General features: G+C 41.9%; 1 protein-coding gene across 1 annotated transcript in view; it reads right to left on the reverse strand.

The window, feature by feature from the left end:
- The window catches only part of LOC128662504 (hematopoietic lineage cell-specific protein-like), a 783,082-nt gene that overhangs the window by 576,678 nt on the left and 186,010 nt on the right, over positions 1–20,394 (reverse strand). The window contains 2 exon segments of the mRNA XM_053716283.1: positions 10,070–10,178; positions 10,313–10,765. Coding sequence (XP_053572258.1) covers positions 10,070–10,178; positions 10,313–10,765 — 562 coding nt within the window.

Below are 20,394 nucleotides of genomic sequence, written 5' to 3' on the forward strand. Positions count from 1 at the left end.
ACAGTCAAAGCACAGTCTCACAGGTCTGCTGTGAGTGATTACCTCCCTCAAACTAGTTTTGGAGACCCCTGAGCTCTGTAGAGACGTCCTGGATCATGCAGGGAGAATAAGGAAGACTGTGACTGAATTTTTAATGCGTAGTAAAAGCGCCAAAAATAGGCCCCTCCCACTCTTAATACAGCAGTGGGGAAGCTCAGTAACTGATTTTATGCAAAATAAACGACAGCCAAGTGGAAAAATAATGCCCATAAATTTTCACCAAGTACCTCAGAGAAGAAAACGATTAACCTGTCAGTAAACGTTTTAAATATATGAATAAGAATAAAAGCCTGTTGCTAGTCGCTATCACTGCAGAGAGGCTAGAGTTATATGTATACAGTATTTTCTTAGTGAAGTGCCATTCCCCAGAAATACTTTGGTGCCAACATACATACATAACAGCCTGATACCAGTTACTACTACTGCATTTAAGGCTGTACTTACATTATATCGGTATTAGCAGTATTTTCTCAGTCAATTCCATTCCTTAGAAAATAATATACTGCAACATACCTCTTTGCAGGTGAACCCTGCCCGCTGTCCCCTGTTCTGAAGTTACCTCGCTCCTCAGAATGGCCGAGAACAGCAAATGGATCTTAGTTACGTCCGCTAAGATCATACACAAACTCAGGTAGATTCTTCTTTTAATACTGCCTGAGAAGAAACAACACACTCTGGTGCTGTTTAAAATAACAAACTTTTGATTGAAGTAATAAAAAACTAAATTTAATAACCACACTCCTCTCACACATCCTATCTATTAGTTAGGTGCAAGAGAATGACTGGGTGTGACGTAGAGGGGAGGAGCTATATAGCAGCTCTGCTTGGGTGATCCTCTTGCACTTCCTGTTAGGGAGGAGTTGTTACGGTTGCCTCCAGGCTGGCTGGAAGTTGGACCGTAGAAAAGGATGCTCCTAGCGCTCACCAAAGGAGCAGCAGCACCGTGGACACTCTACAACTGCTGCGTAGCCACCATAAGTAATGCAGACTCTATGAACCACCGCTGCTGGGCTGGTATCTCGCCGTCTGCTCTGCGCCCTGGACCTATGACCAGGCTCCAGTAGGTGAACCTCTTCCTTCTGTAGCAATCCCTGTAGCTAAGGGAGTATGAAGAGCATAGCAATCCCTGTAGTGATTATAAGCTGTCCCCTACAAACATGAGTCAAAGCTGCAAGTTAGAGGGTAAAAAATAGGTCTGATGTGCTGGAGCACACAGCCTCCTTTTTATTGAGGTTACATGCAAACAGGACACTCTCAGGGGGAGGCATAAAATCCCCCATCACACATTTGATATTAGATAGAGAGACACTCCCTTTGACAGGCCACAACATTTACTTCAGCAGATAAAATTACACACAATAAAACAATGCAGTCCACCTTATAAATACTAGTCTGATTAGACAATGGGAAAGTTGATCACTAAACCTAATTAGAGCTAATCCCAGCAGACTTGTATTTAGAATAGGTTTCTTGAAGCTGAACAAAGTTATCTCTGTAGTTCTGACCGAAGGGTCTGTCACATAGCACTTAATGGCACACAATGAAACTGAACCAAGTGGGAGAAAGCCAGGGACAAGTCATTTCACAGGTCTGGGGACATAGTCTTAAAGGGGCATTGTTCACCAAAGTCACAATATGTCCCCAGACGGTTCTTAAAGGGCCATACACACCCAATAAAAGTTAATATGTTTTCAGGGGCACAATCTTCCAGGGGCCATAGTCATTTGGAAGGAGGCTGGCAAATAGGCTTCTCCAAAATCCAGGGAAGCAGGGCAATTTTCCATTTAAAGGGCCAGTCACAAATAGCAGTTTGTAACATATCTCCCCTTTTGGAGGGAGACTAACAAGGCACCTGACCTTCTGTCGGTCAGTGCCTAAGTTAGTCTCGCAACCCACCCACAAATAAACACTAGCAGCAAAGCAGCCCCCCCACAACAAGTAGCACTGGCCTGTAGGTTCCAGGTTATAGGATGAAAGTGTAGCATCCTCTGCCTTCCTGGCGCAGCTGGGCAAATAGCTGATGGTACTTGGGGGGCAGAGGCCAGCGGCACTCTGCCCTGGTGCCAGCGCTTCTGCTGGGGTGAGGGGTTTGCAGGCCAGTCCTGTAACAAGGGGGTCTGTAGGGGCAGAGGCCAGCGGCACTCTGCCCTGGTGCCAGCTCTTCTGCTGGGGGAATTGGGGCATAGTCCTGCCCGGTGGCAAAGGGAACGTGGGGGTCAGTGGGGGTTAACATCTCCACTGTTAACCCTGGGCCCAAGTTAGGAGTTAGCTGGGGGAGAGGGAGATTGGCTTACCTCCTCCTCCTGATACTCCGGCGGCCGTTGGGAAGGGAGGTCGATGCTCTCCTCTTCCTGTGGAACATGCTGCGGCTGGGGAGAGAGACCGGTTGTCCTCCTCTCCCTGGAAGGCACACTCCTGCTGGGGAGGGAGGTCGATGCTCTCCCCTCCCTGTAGCTGGGTCTGTCGCTGGGGATCTGGGCCGCCTGCCCAGCATCCCTGTAGGGCCAGTAGAGAGACTGCGGTCCCATCTCCACCTGCCTGCTGGGGGGTCCTCCCAGGACCAGTCTATGAGGCCTGCTGCCTCTGGTATCTCTGGTTGGGGTTGGGGAAGGAGACCGGTTGTCTCTTCCCTCTGCACAGTATACTGCCGCTGGGGAGGGAGGTCGCTGCTCTCCTCTCCCTGTGGAACATGCTGCGGCTGGGGAGAGAGACCAGGTGTCCATACCCTCAAACTCCACAGTTGGCACTCAAAGGCTCGTGCCGCTTTGTTCTCCGTATCCAATTCCCGGATGATGCGACTGACTACCTCCTGCGCAGGGTCTGGACCATATCGGACTAGCCGCCTCTTTACCTCTGGAACGAAATCCGCGCCCTCATAGCGACGGATCCGGTTGAGGTGCTCTTCACATGGTTCTGACCAGTATCTTGTCAGCTCCATGCTGCTGTAGGTAGGGACGCTGCGCAGTGGCTAGCGTTGCCCTCAATTACTCTCCTACGATACCAGTGCTGTTGTGGTGCTGCTCCTTGCGCTAGGACGCCAATCCCACGCTGCCGCCAAATGTTACGGTTGCCTCCAGGCTGGCTGGAAGTTGGACCGTAGAAAAGGATGCTCCTAGCGCTCACCAAAGGAGCAGCAGCACCGTGGACACTCTACAACTGCTGCGTAGCCACCATAAGTAATGCAGACTCTATGAACCACCGCTGCTGGGCTGGTATCTCGCCGTCTGCTCTGCGCCCTGGACCTATGACCAGGCTCCAGTAGGTGAACCTCTTCCTTCTGTAGCACAATATGTCCCCAGACGGTTCTTAAAGGGCCATACACACCCAATAAAAGTTAATATGTTTTCAGGGGCACAATCTTCCAGGGGCCATAGTCATGTGGAAGGAGGCTGGCAAATAGGCTTCTCCAAAATCCAGGGAAGCAGGGCAATTTTCCATTTAAAGGGCCAGTCACAAATAGCAGTTTGTAACAGGAGTTAATATCCCATAAGTAATGGATGACCCGTGGACTGACTACACTTAACAGGAGAAAGTAAATTTATGCTTACCTGATAAATTAATTTCTTTTACGATATGACGAGTCCACGGATTTCATCCTTACTTGTGGGATATTAACCTCCTGCTAACAGGAAGTGGCAAAGGGCACCACAGCAGAGCTGTATATATAGCCCCTCCCTTCCCCTCCACCCCCAGTCATTCGAAGGAAGGTTTAAGAAGAGAAAAGGAAAGGCTAATAGGTGCAGAGGTGACTGAAGTTTACAAAAAATAAAATAAATCTGTCTTAAAAAAAACAGGGTGGGCCGTGGACTTGTCATATCGTAAAAGAAATTAATTTATCAGGTAAGCATAAATTTACTTTTCTTTTACAAAGATATGACGAGTCCATGGATTTAATCCTTACTTGTGGGATACCAATACCAAAGCAATAGGACACGGATGAAAGGGAGGGACAAGACTGGAACCTAAATGGAAGGCACCACTGCTTGAAGAACTTTCCTCCCAAAAACAGCCTTAGAAGAAGCAAAAGTATCAAATTTGTAAAATTTGGAAAAAGTATTAAGGGACGACCAAGTCGCAGCCTTACAAATCTGTTCAACAGAAGCATCGTTTTTAAAGGCCCATGTGGAAGCCACAGCCCTAGTAGAATGAGCCGTAATTCTTTCAGGAGGCTGCTGTCCAGCAGTCTCATATGCCAGGCGGATGATACTCCTCAGCCAAAAAGAAAGAGGTAGCCGTAGCTTTCTGGCCCCTACGCTTTCCAGAATAAACAATGAATAAAGAAGAAGATTGACGGAAATCCTTAGTTGCCTGTAAGTAAAACTTTAAGGTACGGACCACATCCAGGTTATGTAACAGATGTTCTTTCTTAGAAGAAGGATTAGGACACAAGGAAGGAACAACAATTTCCTGATTAATGTTCTTATTTGAAACAACCTTAGGAAGAAATCCAGGTTTGGTACGTAACACCACCTTATCAGAATGAAATATAAGATAAGGCGAATCACATTGTAACGCTGAAAGCTCAGAAACTCTTCAAGCAGAAGAAATAGCAACCAAAAACAGAACTTTCCAAGATAACAATTTAATATCTATGGAATGCATGGGGGTTCTAACGGAACCCCTTGAAGAACTCGAAGAACTAAATTCAAACTCCAGGGAGGAGTAATTGGTCTAAATACAGGCTTAATTCTAGTTAAAGCTTGACAAAAAGACTGAACATCCTGCACATTTGCCAAACGTTTGTGAAGCAAAATTGACAAAGCAAAAATCTGTCCCTTTAAGGAACTTGCTGATAATCCTTTCTCCAATCCTTCTTGGAGAAAAAACAAAATCCTGGGAATTCAAATTTTACTCCATGAGTAACCCTTGGATTCACACCAATAAAGATATTTACACCATATCTTATGATAGATTTTTCTAGTGACAGGCTTTCGAGCCTGTATCAAAGTATCAATGACCGAATCAGAGAATCCTCGCTTAGATAGAATCAAGCGTTCAATCTCCAAGCAGTCAGTTGCAGAGAAATTAGATTTGGATGTTGGAAAGGTCCTTGAATGAGAAGGTCCTGTCTCAAAGGAAGTTTCCACAGTGGCAGAGAGGACATGTCCACTAGATCCGCATACCAAGGCCTGCGTGGCCACGCAGGCGCTATCAGAATTACTGAAGCTCTCTCCTGTTTGATTCGAGCAATTACGCATGGAAGGAGAGGAAACGGTGGAAACACATAAGCTAGGCTGAATGACCAAGGCACTGCCAGGGCATCTATCAGTTCAGCCTATGGATCCCTTGACCTGGATCCGTAAAGTGGAAGCTTGGCATTCTGACGAGATGCCATCAGATCTAATTCCGGTCTGCCCCATTGGAGAATCAATGAGGCAAACACCTCCAGATGGAGTTCCCACTCCCCTGGATGAAAAGTCTGACAACTTAGAAAATCCGCTTCCCAGTTCTCTACTCCTGGGATGTAGATTGCCGACAGAAAGCAAGAGTGGGCCTCCGCCCATTGGATTATCTTGGATACTTCTATCATCGCTAAAGGATTCCTTGTTCCCCCCTGTTGATTTATATACGCCACAGTCGTGATATTGTCCGACTGGAATCTGATGAATTTGGCCGAAGCTAACTGAGGCCACGCCTGAAGCGCATTGAATATTGCTCTCAGTTCCAGAATATTGATAGTCCCCATTCCACTGTCCAAGCATGCACAGCTGCAGTGGTCTGAGATAAAAGCGGGCAAACTGAATTATATCCATTGCCGCTACCATTAATCTAATGACTTCCATGCACTGAGCCACTGATGGCCGATGAATGGACTGAAGTGCTCGGCAAGTATTCAGAATCTTTGTCTTTCTGACCTCTGTCAGAAATATTTTCATGTCTAACGAGTCTATAAGAGTCCCCAAGAATGGAACCCTTGTTTGTGGAACTAATGAACTCTTTTCTATGTTCGTGTGAGATTTTGTCAACTGATAAGTCGACGCCTGAATCAGAATATTGTCTAGATAAGGCGCTACTGCAATGCCCCGTGGTCTGAGAACCGCTAAAAGAGACCCTAGAACCTTTGTGAAGATTCTGGGTGCCGTGGCCAACCCGAAAGGAAGAGCCACGAACTGATAATGTTTGTCCAGGAAGGCAAACCTTAGGAACTGATGATGATCCTTGTGGATAGGGATATGAAGGTATGCATCCTTCAAGTCCATGGTAGTCATATATTGACCCACCTGGATCATTGGTAAGATTGTTCGTATAGTCTCCATTTTGAACGATGGGACTCTGAGAAATTTGTTTAGACACTTGAGATCTAAAATAGGTCTGAAAGTTCCCTCTTTTTTGGGAACTACAAAAAGATTTGAGTAAAACCCCTGTCCCTGTTCCGGCTTTGGAACAGGACAAATTACTCCCATGGTATAGAGGTCTTTTACACAGCGTAAGAACGCCTCTCTTTTTATCTGGTCTACAGATAATCGTGAAAGGTGAAATCTCCCTCTTGGGAGAAAATCCTTGAATTCCAGATGATACTCGTGGGTCACTATTTCCAGAGCCCAGGAGTCCTGAACATCTCTTGCCCAAGCCTGAGCAAAGAAAGAAAGTCTGCCCCCTACCAGATCCGGTCCCGGATCAGGGGCCACCCCTTCATGCTGTCTTGGAAGCAGCAGCGGGCTTCTTGGATTGTTTACCTTTTTTTTTTTTTTCCAAAAGCTTTATTCAAATAAAATCACTGCATACAAAGCAGAATTAAAACAGTTACATATGCAACAGTGTGGTAACAATGATTCCATATACATGATACATTTTTTCGACATATATGAGTTGTGGGTATATTTATCGTTCAATGAACAAATTTAGATTGCATAGGTAAGTTATTTAAGCTAGGTAAGAGAGAAATTAATTCAATTAAGGGAATGAGAAAATACAATAAACAATTCAAATGGATGTATAAATATATATTCATACGTACATGGTTCCTGCAGAGGCGTAAACTGTTGTGTCATTGATTATCAGGCTCTGGAAATGACCTTCTGTCCAAGTTAAGGTAGTAAGAGAAGGCGTCTAGTCTGTCAGCTAAGGGCGGTCAGTGAATGTGAGTTTAAGAAGTGGATGTTCGGGTGGTGGTCTTGAGTGTGGGGGGTGTCTGATTAAGATATTCCTCCCACAAAAAGTATATAAACAAAGATAAGCAGGGTCTCCAGCACTTTATCAAACAGACTTTATTTGAACACAAATAGCGACGTTTCGGTGTCACAGCACCTTATTCATGCTTGGTAATTGTATACAGGCCTTTTACATCTTTAAATACCCAAATTTTGGCGCCTTCTCAGATTGTTGTATGGAGAAGGCTCCCTCTAGTGGCCTAATGCTATACATACACTCACATAACTTATATACAGGTTGAATTAGTTAATATAAATATATTACTTAGTCCCAAAAGATACATAGAATTTCACTAAAAAAATGCATAATAATCTATAAGAAAATTTCATTAAACTACAGTTTATATATTACCTAAATAAATTTAATGAACCATTTCATAAACACTTTATAGAAAATTAAAATGCATAGAAATTTTTTTTTTTATATACAAAAGTTTATAAACAATTAAAAACAAGGGAAGGGCCTAAAAATACAGCAAAGATTCTAAGTGATAAATAATTAGTCGGGCTAAAGGTACTTCAGGAGAGATTCAGAAAAAACAGCTTAAATCAAATTCCCTGTTAAGACCCTTGGGATGCATACTATCTAATTTATGCACCCACCACATCTCTCTTTGTTTTAATAGACGCTCTCTATTCATGCCTCTTCTGTTTAGGGGGATATGGTCTATTACTTGCCACCTGAGCTGGCTAATGTGGTGGCCTTTCTCCAGAAAATGGTTGGATACAGGGGCATCCCTGTTCTTGCATCTAATATTGGACCTATGTTGACCAATACGGTCTTTCACCTTGCGGGTGGTCTCACCTATATAGATGCAAGAACAGGGACACTTGATCAAATATACCACATAGGTGGTCTCACAGGTATAATACCCCTTGATAGAAAACTTTTTTCCACTTTGGGGATGCTGAAAGAATGCTCCTTTTATCACTGAATGGCAACTCATACAACCAAGACAGGGAAAAGTTCCCATATTTTTCTTACCCAACAACTGTTGTCTATTTTGTCTGGTGGGGCCTATGTCTGTTCTCACCAAGTGGTCCCTAAGGCTTTTTACTCTCTTGTGTGCCATAATGGGAGGCTCTTGGAACTGAGCTACATTAGAATTGCATTCCTTGAGAATATACCAGTTCTTTCGAATTAGCCTAGCTATTTTGTCACTCAATGGGTTGTATTGACTGACAAACACCAGCCTATTTTCTTTGGGTGTTCTTTCTTTAATTTTATCCAAAGAGCCTATAGTATCATCTAGGGGTTTTTTAGGGTATCCTCTGTCAGTGAACTTTTTGGACATTTCATTAAACCTTATCCTCCTTGTCTCCCCATCATCAACAATCCTGTTAACCCTTAATAGTTGGCTCCTGGGAAGAGAATTTACCAATGGCCTAGGGTGGAAGCTGTTAAATTGCAATATACTGTTTCTGTCTGTCTCTTTTCTATACAGATCAAATTCTAGGTGATGACCCTTCTTGAGAACTAGCGTGTCCAGGAAGGGCACAGATTCCTCACTGACACTCACTGTGAAGAAAAGGTCCCTTACTTCAGAATTTAAATCCTGGACAAATTGTGTGAGGGACTCAACATCGCCCCACCATACACCAAAAATATCGTCTATATATCTCCACCATACGGCTCCATATTGTTTAAATAACTGATTTTTATAGACGATACTCTCCTCAAACTCACACATGAAGAGGTTGGCGTATGATGGGGCGACGTTAGAGCCCATGGCTGTACCCCTCACCTGGACATACCAGCTGTCCTGAAAGATAAAATAATTCCAATACAGGACAATACGTAACAAGTCCTCCAAAAATGATACTTCAATCTCATTATACCTCCTGTTCACCATCAATGTTTTTTTTATAATGGATATACCGGTTTCATGTTTTATGGATGTGTATAAACTACGTACATCCATGGTGAACAGGAGGTATTTGTCACTAGGGAATACCAAATCCCTTGCCTTCTGCAAAAAACTATTAGTGTCTTGTATGTAGCTTGACATCCTAGTGACCTCAGGCTGCAAGATCTTATCCAAAAATTTGGAAATCTTTGTAAATACCGACTCAACTGAGGAGACAATAGGTCTCCCCGGGGGTCTCTGTTTGTCCTTGTGGACTTTTGGGACAGTATAAAAGACAGGTGTCCTAGGGTTTACAGTACACAAATACTCAGATAGCTTTCTATCAATAATGCCTTGACTAAGGGCTCTCTGTACAACTACATTTATCTCCTTCTGTATATTACCTAAAGGATTTCCCTGCAGTGGCTTATATGTATTTATATCACTCAATTGTGAGAGGGCTTCGTTCACATAGTATCCTTTATCTAGCAAAACCATTGCTCCGCCTTTATCAGCCCCCTTGAAGATGATGTTTTTATTACCTTTTAACTCCTTCAGTATCATATTTTCACCCTTAGCAAAATTAGTCAAATTGACACGTTCATTTTTATGCCACATAGTAGTATGTTTTTTATTTTTGTATTCATCACGTAACTTTTTAACCCCTTGTTGTACTATGTTAACAAATGTATTGACACTACTATTATTAACATTGGGGTTAAAAGAACTTTTTTTGCTAAGACCTAACTTTTTTAAAGACAATTCCGGAGTCTGGGCTTGACTATCTGCCAGATAATGTTCATTGCTGAACCAGACTTTAAGTTTGATATTGCGGTATAGTCTTTGCAAATCTTTTTCCAGCTCGAAAAAGTCTGTGTCATGGAAAGGGCAAAAAGAAAGTCCTCTATTGAGCATCGTATTTTCTTTTTCATTTAATGCATATTCTGACGTGTTTATTACTATATCATTATCTCCCCCCACAAGTGTGGAACATGTCTGGCTGTCCTTAATAATAGATATAGAGTTGCTTACTTCTTTGGCGCTTTCTTCCGGTTGGATCTGCGGATCGAGTTTCCCCTTGTAGCGGCGGTGTTTCTTGCTGCCCCGGTGGACCCGATGCTGCACTCGCTGTTGCTCGATCCTAAAGGGGATGAACCATGGGATGAGCCATCTGACGTATTGGATACGTCATCATGCTGTTCTCTCCTTGTCGGCCTGTGTCTACGTCTGCCCCGGGGTCCTGATGCTCCTCGGTTGGTATAATTACCGGATCACCAGCGGTATACTCGACCCAGGCGGTAGTCCTCTTCGTCACGGATGAACTTTGCCCTTTTTGTTTCTTTTATGGCTTTCTGTTCCTCCGCAATCATAGTAGCGATCCTTTTCTCCATCTCCTGAAATTCATCATTGGACAAACAGGTCTGTAAATCATCCTTGCATTTTTTTATGTTCACCTCCTGCAACTCCATCTCCGTCTGTAAGCATTCCACAGTCCATACGATTAAATCGTATGAACACTTATTCAGAATAGCCTCAAACTTATCGCAGTAGATTTTATTGTTGCTTAATAGAGTGGGGCGAGTATTCATTCGTAGCCCTCTGGGAATTCTTTTGACACGATAGTATTCTGCTAACGTGTTGGCATGCAGTTCCCATTTCATTTGTTTAAGTTGCATAGCTTCATATTCCTTGCCACTTGTTTCACCCGGTACAGTCCTTAGGTAATCTCTTGGCACACAAGAGAGTAAAAAGCCTTAGGGACCACTTGGTGAGAACAGACATAGGCCCCACCAGACAAAATAGACAACAGTTGTTGGGTAAGAAAAATATGGGAACTTTTCCCTGTCTTGGTTGTATGAGTTGCCATTCAGTGATAAAAGGAGCATTCTTTCATCATCCCCAAAGTGGAAAAAAGTTTTCTATCAAGGGGTATTATACCTGTGAGACCGCCTAGGTGGTATATTTGATCAAGTGTCCCTGTTCTTGCATCTATATAGGTGAGACCACCCGCAAGGTGAAAGACCGTATTGGTCAACATAGGTCCAATATTAGATGCAAGAACAGGGATGCCCCTGTATCCAACCATTTTCTGGAGAAAGGCCACCACATTAGCCAGCTCAGGTGGCAAGTAATAGACCATATCCCCCCAAACAGAAGAGGCATTAATAGAGAGCGTCTATTAAATCAAAGAGAGATGTGGTGGGTGCATAAATTAGATAGTATGCATCCCAAGGGTCTTAACAGGGAATTTGATTTAAGCTGTTTTTTCTGAATCTCTCCTGAAGTACCTTTAGCCCGACTAATTATTTATCACTTAGAATCTTTGCTGTATTTTTAGGCCCTTCCCTTGTTTTTAATTGTTTATAAACTTTTGTATATAAAAAAAAAAATTTCTATGCATTTTAATTTTCTATAAAGTGTTTATGAAATGGTTCATTAAATTTATTTAGGTAATATATAAACTGTAGTTTAATGAAATTTTCTTATAGATTATTATGCATTTTTTTAGTGAAATTCTATGTATCTTTTGGGACTAAGTAATATATTTATATTAACTAATTCAACCTGTATATAAGTTATGTGAGTGTATGTATAGCATTAGGCCACTAGAGGGAGCCTTCTCCATACAACAATCTGAGAAGGCGCCAAAATTTGGGTATTTAAAGATGTAAAAGGCCTGTATACAATTACCAAGCATGAATAAGGTGCTGTGACACCGAAACGTCGCTATTTGTGTTCAAATAAGTCTGTTTGATAAAGTGCTGGAGACCCTGCTTATCTTTGTTTATGTGTTTAGGGCTTGGCAGCGCCCTAGGTCTACCGTGCACATTCTTTACTCCCATGTGCTGTTCCCTTTTTGGACTTTGTTACAAAAAGTATATAGAGTGATAGTCGGCTATTTGTTTGTTACGAGTAAAGCGATATTTTTCTAGTTGGAGAGACTGAGTGGTTGTTTCTCTCCAGACCTGGATAGATGGAAGTGTATTGCATTTCCAGTTTTTGGGAATTAGTCGTTTTGCTGAGTTTGTCATGATAGTCAGTAGAGCTAGTCGGAGTTTGCAAGTTATTTTGGTAAATTTATTAAAGATGAAAAACCAGATGTCGAGCTTGAGACTTAGAGATAGAACTTTTTCGAATTCTACTCTGATAGCTTCCCAATATGTTTGGGCTGTTGGGCACGTCCACCAGATGTGTGTGGGGGTGCCAATGTTTTGGCAACCCCTCCAACACTCCGGTGAGTGTGTAGGGAAAATGGTGTGAAGCCGGTGGGGTGTGTAGTACCATCTATATAGTAACTTAACATTCATTTCCATTACATATATGGATGAGGAAGATTTTGTCATGCAGGAGAAGATTTTTTGCCATTCCTTAGGGGTTTGTGTAATGCCAATCTCTGTTTCCCACTTTTGTGTGTACGAGGGGAGGGATATGCTGCTCGGTTGCATAAGTAATTGGGTATGTAAAAGATAGAAAGCCCCTGTGTAGGGTGTCATAAATGCAGCTGCTTTCGAAACCCGTATGGGAGCGAAAAAGTAGTAGCTTATGTGGATGTTTGACAAGGAAGTCTGTTAATTGATGGTATTTAAGCCATTCTATATGTACTTTGTCCAGGATGGGGGCGAGTTCGGTTAAGGGTTTGATTTTCCCGTTTTGAATGACTGTAAGGCAGGGAGAGGAGTTTATAATGTGAGGTGTTTGAGTTGTGTGGGTGGGAAATGGTATTGGAGAATCTGGATTTTCACAAAGGGGTGTTAGTGGAGAGGGTACAGTTGAGATATGGTTATATTGTTTTATGGATGTGTCCCATAATTTTAAAGTTTCTCTAGTGATTGTTGGTAGATATGTAGGTAAGTTTCTTTTGGAGGGATGTAGCCAGCACTTGCTGCCAAGATGTGAAGTGTGCGATAACGAGTGTTCTAAAAGAACCCATTCTTTGTGAACTGAATGTCTGCACCAGTGTATTATTCTGGTGTAGAAGCTAGCCAGTCTATATTGGGTAAGGTTTGGGATCCCGAGGCCGCCCAATTCTTTGGGGCGATAGAGAGTGGCAGTAGCTATCCAAGGTCTTTTGTGTTGCCATATATAGGAGATAAAGGATTTTTGAAGGTTGTGTATTACAGATTTGGGGATTGGGATCGGTAGGGTTTGGAAGAGGTATAGTAATTTGGGGAGAAGAATCATTTTGACTGAATTAATTCTGCCTAACCATGAGAGTGGTTTATTGCTCCAGGAGCGCAGTGTATTTTGGATTGAGTCGGCTATGGCTTTATAATTGGTGTCCAGTGTGACTTGTGTATGGTGGGAGATATACACAGCGAGGTATTTTATAGCGCGCGGTTGTATGCAAAAGTGTGCGAGTGCTTGTATTGCAGTGATTTCCTCTGTCTGTAATCCAAGTGGGAGCAATTTCTGATTTGGTAATATTTATTTTGAAGTTTGAAAATTGCCGTACAAGTGTAGTGTTTGAATGAGGGGGGGAAGTGAGTTATGGGGTCGCGTTAGTGTGAGAAAGAGGTCATCAGCGTATAAGGTAGCTTTATATTCCTGGTGAGCAATTGTGAACCCCTGTATGTCTGTATTGTGTCTAATATGTGATGCTAGAACCTCCATTGCGAGGATAAATAATATAGGGGAGAGGGGGCATCCCTGTCTCGTTACGTTTGTGATTGAAAATGGTTGGGACAAGGTATCGTTCAACTTTATTTTGGCTTGGGGGCTGTTGTAAAGGGAGAATATTTTTCCAGTGAAGATTGAGTCGAAGCCGAATTGTGTGTCTCCTTCAGAAATTGCCAGTTTAGCCTATCAAAGGCTTTCTCCGCGTCCATAGAGATGAACACGGAGGGGATATGGTTGTGAACTGCGTGTTCCTGGATTGTTTACCTTTATTCCAAGTCTGGTTGGGTTTCCAGACTGCCCTAGATTGAGAAAAATTCCCTTCCTGCTTTGCGGAGGAAGAAGAAGCAGAGGGTCCTCCTTTATAGTTTCGAAAGGAACGAAAATTATTCTGTTTACCCCTCATTTTAACAGACTTATCCTGAGGTAGGGCATGGCCTTTATCTCCAGTAATGTCAGAAATGATCTCCTTCAATTCAGGCCCGAATAGGGTCTTACCTTTAAAAGGAATAGCTAAAAGCTTCGATTTTGATCACACATCAGCAGACCACGATTTTAGCCATAACGCTCTACACGCTAAAATGGCAAATCCTGCATTTTTCCCTGCTAATTTAGCAATTTGGCATCAGTAATAAAAGAATTAGCTAGCTTGAGAGCCTTAATTCTATCCAGGATGTCATCTAATGGAGTCTCAACCTTCAGAGACTCTTCTAGGGCCTTAAACCAAAAAGCTGCTGCAGTAGTTACTGGAACAATGCAAGCCGTAGGTTGTAAAAGGAAACCCTGATGAATAAATAATTTCTTTAGAGGACCCTCTAATTTTTTATCCATAGGGTCTTTGAAAGCACAACTATCCTCAATGGGTATAGTAATATGCTTAGCTAGGGTAGATATAGCTCCCTCCACCTTAGGGACCGTTTGCCATGAGTCCCGAATGGTGTCTGATATGGGAAACATTTTCTTAAATGTAGGAGGAGGAGAGAACGGTATACCTGGTCTATCACATTCCTTTTTAACAATTTCCGAAATCTTTTAGGAACCGGAAAAACATCAGTGTAAGTAGGTACCTCTAGATATTTGTCCATCTTACACAATTTCTCTGGTGGTATCACAATAGGGTCACAATCATCCAGAGTCGCTAAAACCTCCCAAAGTAACGGAGGTGTTCAAGCTCAAATTTAAATGACATAGCATCAGACAGTAATTCCCTGATCCCAACTCAGAGCACTGTGAGGGAACATCGGAAATAGCTAATAAAAGCATCAGAGGATTCAGTATTCACATTAAAGGGACACTGAGCCCAAATTTTTTCTTTTGTGATTCTGATAGAGCATGCAATTTTAAGCAACTTTCTAATTTACTCCTATTATCAATTTTTCTTCGTTCTCTTGGTTTCTTTATTTGAAAAAGAAGACATCTAAGCTAAGGAACCAGCCAATTTGTGGTTCAGAACCATGGACAGCACTTGTTTATTGGTGCTGTCCAATCAGCAAGGACAACCCAGGTTGTTCACCAAAAATGGGCCGGCATCTAAACTTAAATTCTTGCTTTTCAAATGAAGATACCAAGAGAATAAAGAAAATTTGACAATAGGAGTAAATTAGAAAATGCTTAAAATTGCATGCTCTATCTGAATCATGAAAGAAAATATTTGGGTTCAGTGTCCCTTTAATACTTGACCTACTGCGTTTACCCTGCAACACTGGTAATTTAGACAATACCTCTGTAAGGGTAGTTGACATAACTGCAGCCATCTCCTGCAGAGTAAAGGAATTAGACGCACTAGAAGTACTAGGCGTCGCTTGTGTGGGCATAAAAGGTTGTGACACCTCAATGGGTATAGTAGTATGCTTAGCTAGGGAAGATATAGCTCCCTCTACCTTAGGGACCGTTTGCCATGAGTCCCGAATGTATCTGATATAGGAAACATTTTCTTAAAATTAGGAGGGGGAGAAAACGGTATACCTGGTCTATCCCATTCCTTACTAATAATTTCCGAAATTCTCTTAGGAACCTGAAAGACATCAGTGTAAGTAGGTACCTCTAGATATTTATCCATTTTACACAATTTCTCTGGAGGAATCACAATAGGGTCACAATCATCCAGAGTCGCTAAAACCTCCCTAAGCAACAGGCGGAGGTGTTCAAGCTTAAATTTAATTGACATAGCATCCGAATCTGTCTGAGGCAAAACATTCCTGAATCAGAAATTTCACCCTCAGACAGTAATTCCCCTGATCACCAACTCAGAGCCCTGTGAGGGAACATCGGAAATAGCTAATAAAGCATCAGAGGATTCAGTATTTACATTAATACTTGACCTACTGTGTTTACCCTGTAACACTGGTAATTTAGACAATACCTCTGTAAGGGTAGTTGACATAACTGCAGCCATCTCCTGCAGAGTAAAGGAATTAGACGCACTAGAAGTACTTGGCATCGCTTGTGTGGGCATAAAAGGTTGTGACACTTGGGGAATATTGGATGGCATATCCTGATTCTCTTCAGACTGAGAATCATCCTTAGGCACACTTTTTTTACTTAAAATATGCTTCTTACATTGTAAGGCCCTTTCAGTACAAGAGGTACACAACGTAAGTGGGGGTTCCACAATGGCTTCTAAACACATAGAACAATTAGTATCCTCAATGTCAGACATGTTGAACAGACTAACAATAATCTTAAAGGGACACTGAACCCAAATTTTTTCTTTTGTAATTCAGAAAGAGCATGCAATTTTAAGCAACTTTCTAATTTACTCCTATTATCAATTTTTCTTCGTTCTCTTGCTATCTTTATTTGAAAAAGAAGACATCTAAGCTATTCTTTGGTTCAGAACTATGGACAGCACTTGTTTATTGGTCGCTTAAATTAATCCACCAATCGGCAATAACAACCCAGGTTGTTCACCAAAAATGGGCCGGCATCTAAACTTACATTCTTGCTTTTCAAATAAAGATACCAAGATAATGAAGAAAATTTGATAATAGGAGTAAATTTGAAATTTGCTTAAAATTTCATGCTCAATCTGAATCACGAAATTACATTTTTGGGTACAGTGTCCCTTTAAAGGTTGTTAAACACTTTCAACAATTTTTTTTAAAAAATGTACTGCGCCTTTAAAAAATAAAAAAGTATACAATTTTTCCAAAACTGCTAATAAAAGCTAAATAACGAAATCCGATTAGAAAACATAATTTATGCTTACCTGATAAATTTATTTCTCTTGTGGTGTATCCAGTCCACGGATCATCCATTACTTGTGGGATATTCTCCTTCCCAACAGGTAGCTGCAAGAGGACACCCACAGCAGAGCTGTCTATATAGCTCCTCCCCTTCCTGCCACCTCCAGTCATTCGACCGAAGACAAACAAGAGAAAGGAGAAACTATAGGGTGCAGTGGTGACTGTAGATTAAAAATAAAAAATACCTGCCTTAAAATGACAGGGCGGGCCGTGGACTGGATACACCACAAGAGAAATAAATTTATCAGGTAAGCATAAATTATGTTTTCTCTTGTAAGGTGTATCCAGTCCACGGATCATCCATTACTTGTGGGATACCAATACCAAAGCTAAAGTACACGGATGAAGGGAGGGACAAGGCAGGCACTTAAACGGAAGGTACCACTGCCTGTAAAACCTTTCTCCCAAAAACAGCCTCCGAAGAAGCAAAAGTATCAAATTTGTAGAATTTTGAAAAAAGTATGAAGCGAAGACCAAGTCGCCGCCTTGCAAATCTGTTCAACAGAAGCCTCATTTTTAAAAGCCCATGTGGAAGCCACAGCTCTAGTAGAATGAGCTGTAATCCTTTCAGGAGGCTGCTAGCCAGCAGTCTCATAAACTAAGAGAATTATACTCCTTAGCCAAAACGAAAGAGAAGTTGCCGAAGCCTTTTGGCCTCTCCTCTGTCCAGAGTAGACAACAAACAAAGCAGATATTTGACGAAAATCTTTAGTAGCTTGTAAATAAAACTTTAAAGCACAAACCACGTCAATATTGTGTAATAGACCGTTCCTTCTTTGAAGAAGGATTAGGATACAATGACGGAACAACAATCTCCTGATTGATATCTTATTAGATACCACCTTAGGTAAAAACCCAGGTTTGGTACGCAAGACTACCTTATCTGCATGGAAGATCAGATAAGGGGAATCACACTGTAAGACAGATAACTCGGAAACTCTACGAGCCGAGGAAATAGCTACCAAAAACAGAACTTTCCAAGATAAACGTTTGATATCTATGGAATGAAGAGGTTCAAACGGAACCCCTTGGAGAATTTTAAGAACCAAATTTAAACTCCATGGCGGAGCAACTGGTTTAAACACAGGCTTGATTCTAACTAAAGCCTGACAAAACGCCTGAATGTCTGGAGCATCCGCCAGACGCTTGTGCAAAAGAATAGACAGAGCAGAAATCTGTCCCTTCAAGGAACTAGCAGACAATCCTTTCTCCAATCCCTCTTGGAGAAAAGATAATATCCTGGGAATCCTGACTTTTACTCCATGAGTAACCCTTGGATTCACACCAATAAAGATATTTTAACGCCATATCTTATGATAAATTTTCCTGGTGACAGGCTTTCGGTGCCTAATTAAGGTATCAATAACTGACTCAGAGAAGCCACGCTTTGATAAAATCAAGCATTCAATCTCCAGGCAGTCAGTCTCAGAGAGAATAGATTTTGAAGTAACGTCAGCTGAACCATGATTTACAGCCATAGCGCCCTACGCGCCAGAATAGCAAAACCAGAATTTCTTAGCCGTTAGTTTTGGTCAAATGAACAATGGCATCAGAAACAAATGAATTGGCTAGCTTAAGTGCTCTAAGCTTGTCAAGTATATTGTCCAATGGGGTCTCTTCCTGTAAAGCCTCTTCCAGAGACTCAAACCAGAAAGCCGCCGCAGCAGTGACTGGGGCGATGCATGCAAGAGGTTGTAGAATAAAACCTTGTTAAATAAACATTTTCTTAAGGTAACCCTCTAACTTTTTATCCATTGGATCTAAGAAAGCACTACTGTCCTCGACGGTGATAGTAGTATGCTTAGCTAGGGTAGAAACTGCTCCCTCCACCTTAGGGACTGTCTGCCATAAGTCCCGTGTGGCGGCATCTATTGGAAACAATTTCTTAAAAATAGGAGGGGGGGAGAACGGTACACCTGGTCTATCCCATTCCTTAGTAATAATTTCTGAAAACCTTTTAGGTATTGGAAAAACATCAGTGAAAACAGGCACTGCATAGTATTTATCCAATCTGCATAATTTCTCTGGCACTGCAATGGTGTCACAGTCTTTCAGAGTAGCTAAAACCTCCCTGAGCAACACGCGGAGGTGTTCAAGCTTAATTTAAATGTTGCCAAATCAGAATCAGGTTGAATCATCTTCCCTGAGTCAGAAAAACATCACCACAGAAAGAGCTCTTCCTTCCTCAGCTTCTGGCATATTGTGAGGGGGGTATCAGACATAGCTACTAAAGCGTCAGAGTGCTCTGTATTCCTTCTAACCCCAGAGCTTGTCTCGCTTTCCTCGTAACCCAGGTAGTCTGGATAATACCGCTGACAGTGTATTATCCATGACTGCCGCCATGTCTTGATAAAGTAAACGCCGATGGGTGCGCTAGATGTACTTGGCGCCTCTTGAGCGTGAGTCCCTTGAAGCGGGAGGTCAAAGGCTCTGAACGACGTGGGGCGAGTTAGTCGGCATAACTTCCCCCTTGTCAGATTCCTCTGGTGATAAATCTTTTAAAGACAGAATATGGTCTGTTACGGTACCAACGCCCTTTGACATGCCACAATAGAATTACATTACTTAAGCAGATAAACAATTATAGTCTTTCTTATCACTTAGGCGTCTGCTCTCTGGATGTGATTAAACATGTGAATGTTTATCAGTAAACTTAATTACAGTACACAATAGCTGATGCCAGCAACCCTGTCTTTAGAAAATAGCTTCTTAAAGCTGAACAAAGTTAACTCTTTCAGTACTGACAGAAGGGTCTGTCACATGGTCTTTATAACTTAAAGTGAAATCAATACATTTGGTACACATTCTAAGAGGGGGTTCCACCATGGCTTCTAAACATAATGAACAAGGAGTTTCCACTATGTCAGACATGTTTAAACAGACTAGCAATGAGACCAGCAAGCTTGGAAAACACTTACAGGAAAGTTAACAAGCAAAAAATAAAAACGGTATTGTGCCTTTAAGAAAAATAAAAAAGATCAGAATTTGAAAAACAGTGAAAAAAAGCAGTAAATCAAACGAAATTTTTACAGTGTGTATAATAGGCTAACAGAGCATTGCCACCCACTTGCAAATGGATGATTAACTCCTTAGTTTCAAAAACGATCAAAAAAACGAAATAGACGTTTTTTAACAGTCACAACCAACTGCCACAGCCCTGCTGTGGCCCTACCTTGCCATACAAACGACTTTGGAAAGCCCCAAAACCCTTCAGAGAGGTCCTAAGCATTCAGGGAGCTCCTTCAGGAAAACTGGATGTTCTCAGTCTGCAAAAGTTAATGCGCATCTAGGCGCGAAAAATAGCCCCTCCCACTTCCTGTCTACACGTGAGAGGCCTAACAAAACTATCCCTAGGCAAATTTTAGCCAGCCATGTGGAAAAAAACTGGGCCCCAATAAAGTTTATAACCAGAAAGCATATAAAAAACGTTTAAGCACTCCCAGCAAACGTTTTATATTTCAGTAGTTTGAAAAAATAATAAGAGTGTTACCTCTATTA

This window comes from Bombina bombina, chromosome 6 (assembly GCF_027579735.1).
Source record: "Bombina bombina isolate aBomBom1 chromosome 6, aBomBom1.pri, whole genome shotgun sequence".
NCBI classification, from domain to species: domain Eukaryota; kingdom Metazoa; phylum Chordata; class Amphibia; order Anura; family Bombinatoridae; genus Bombina; species Bombina bombina.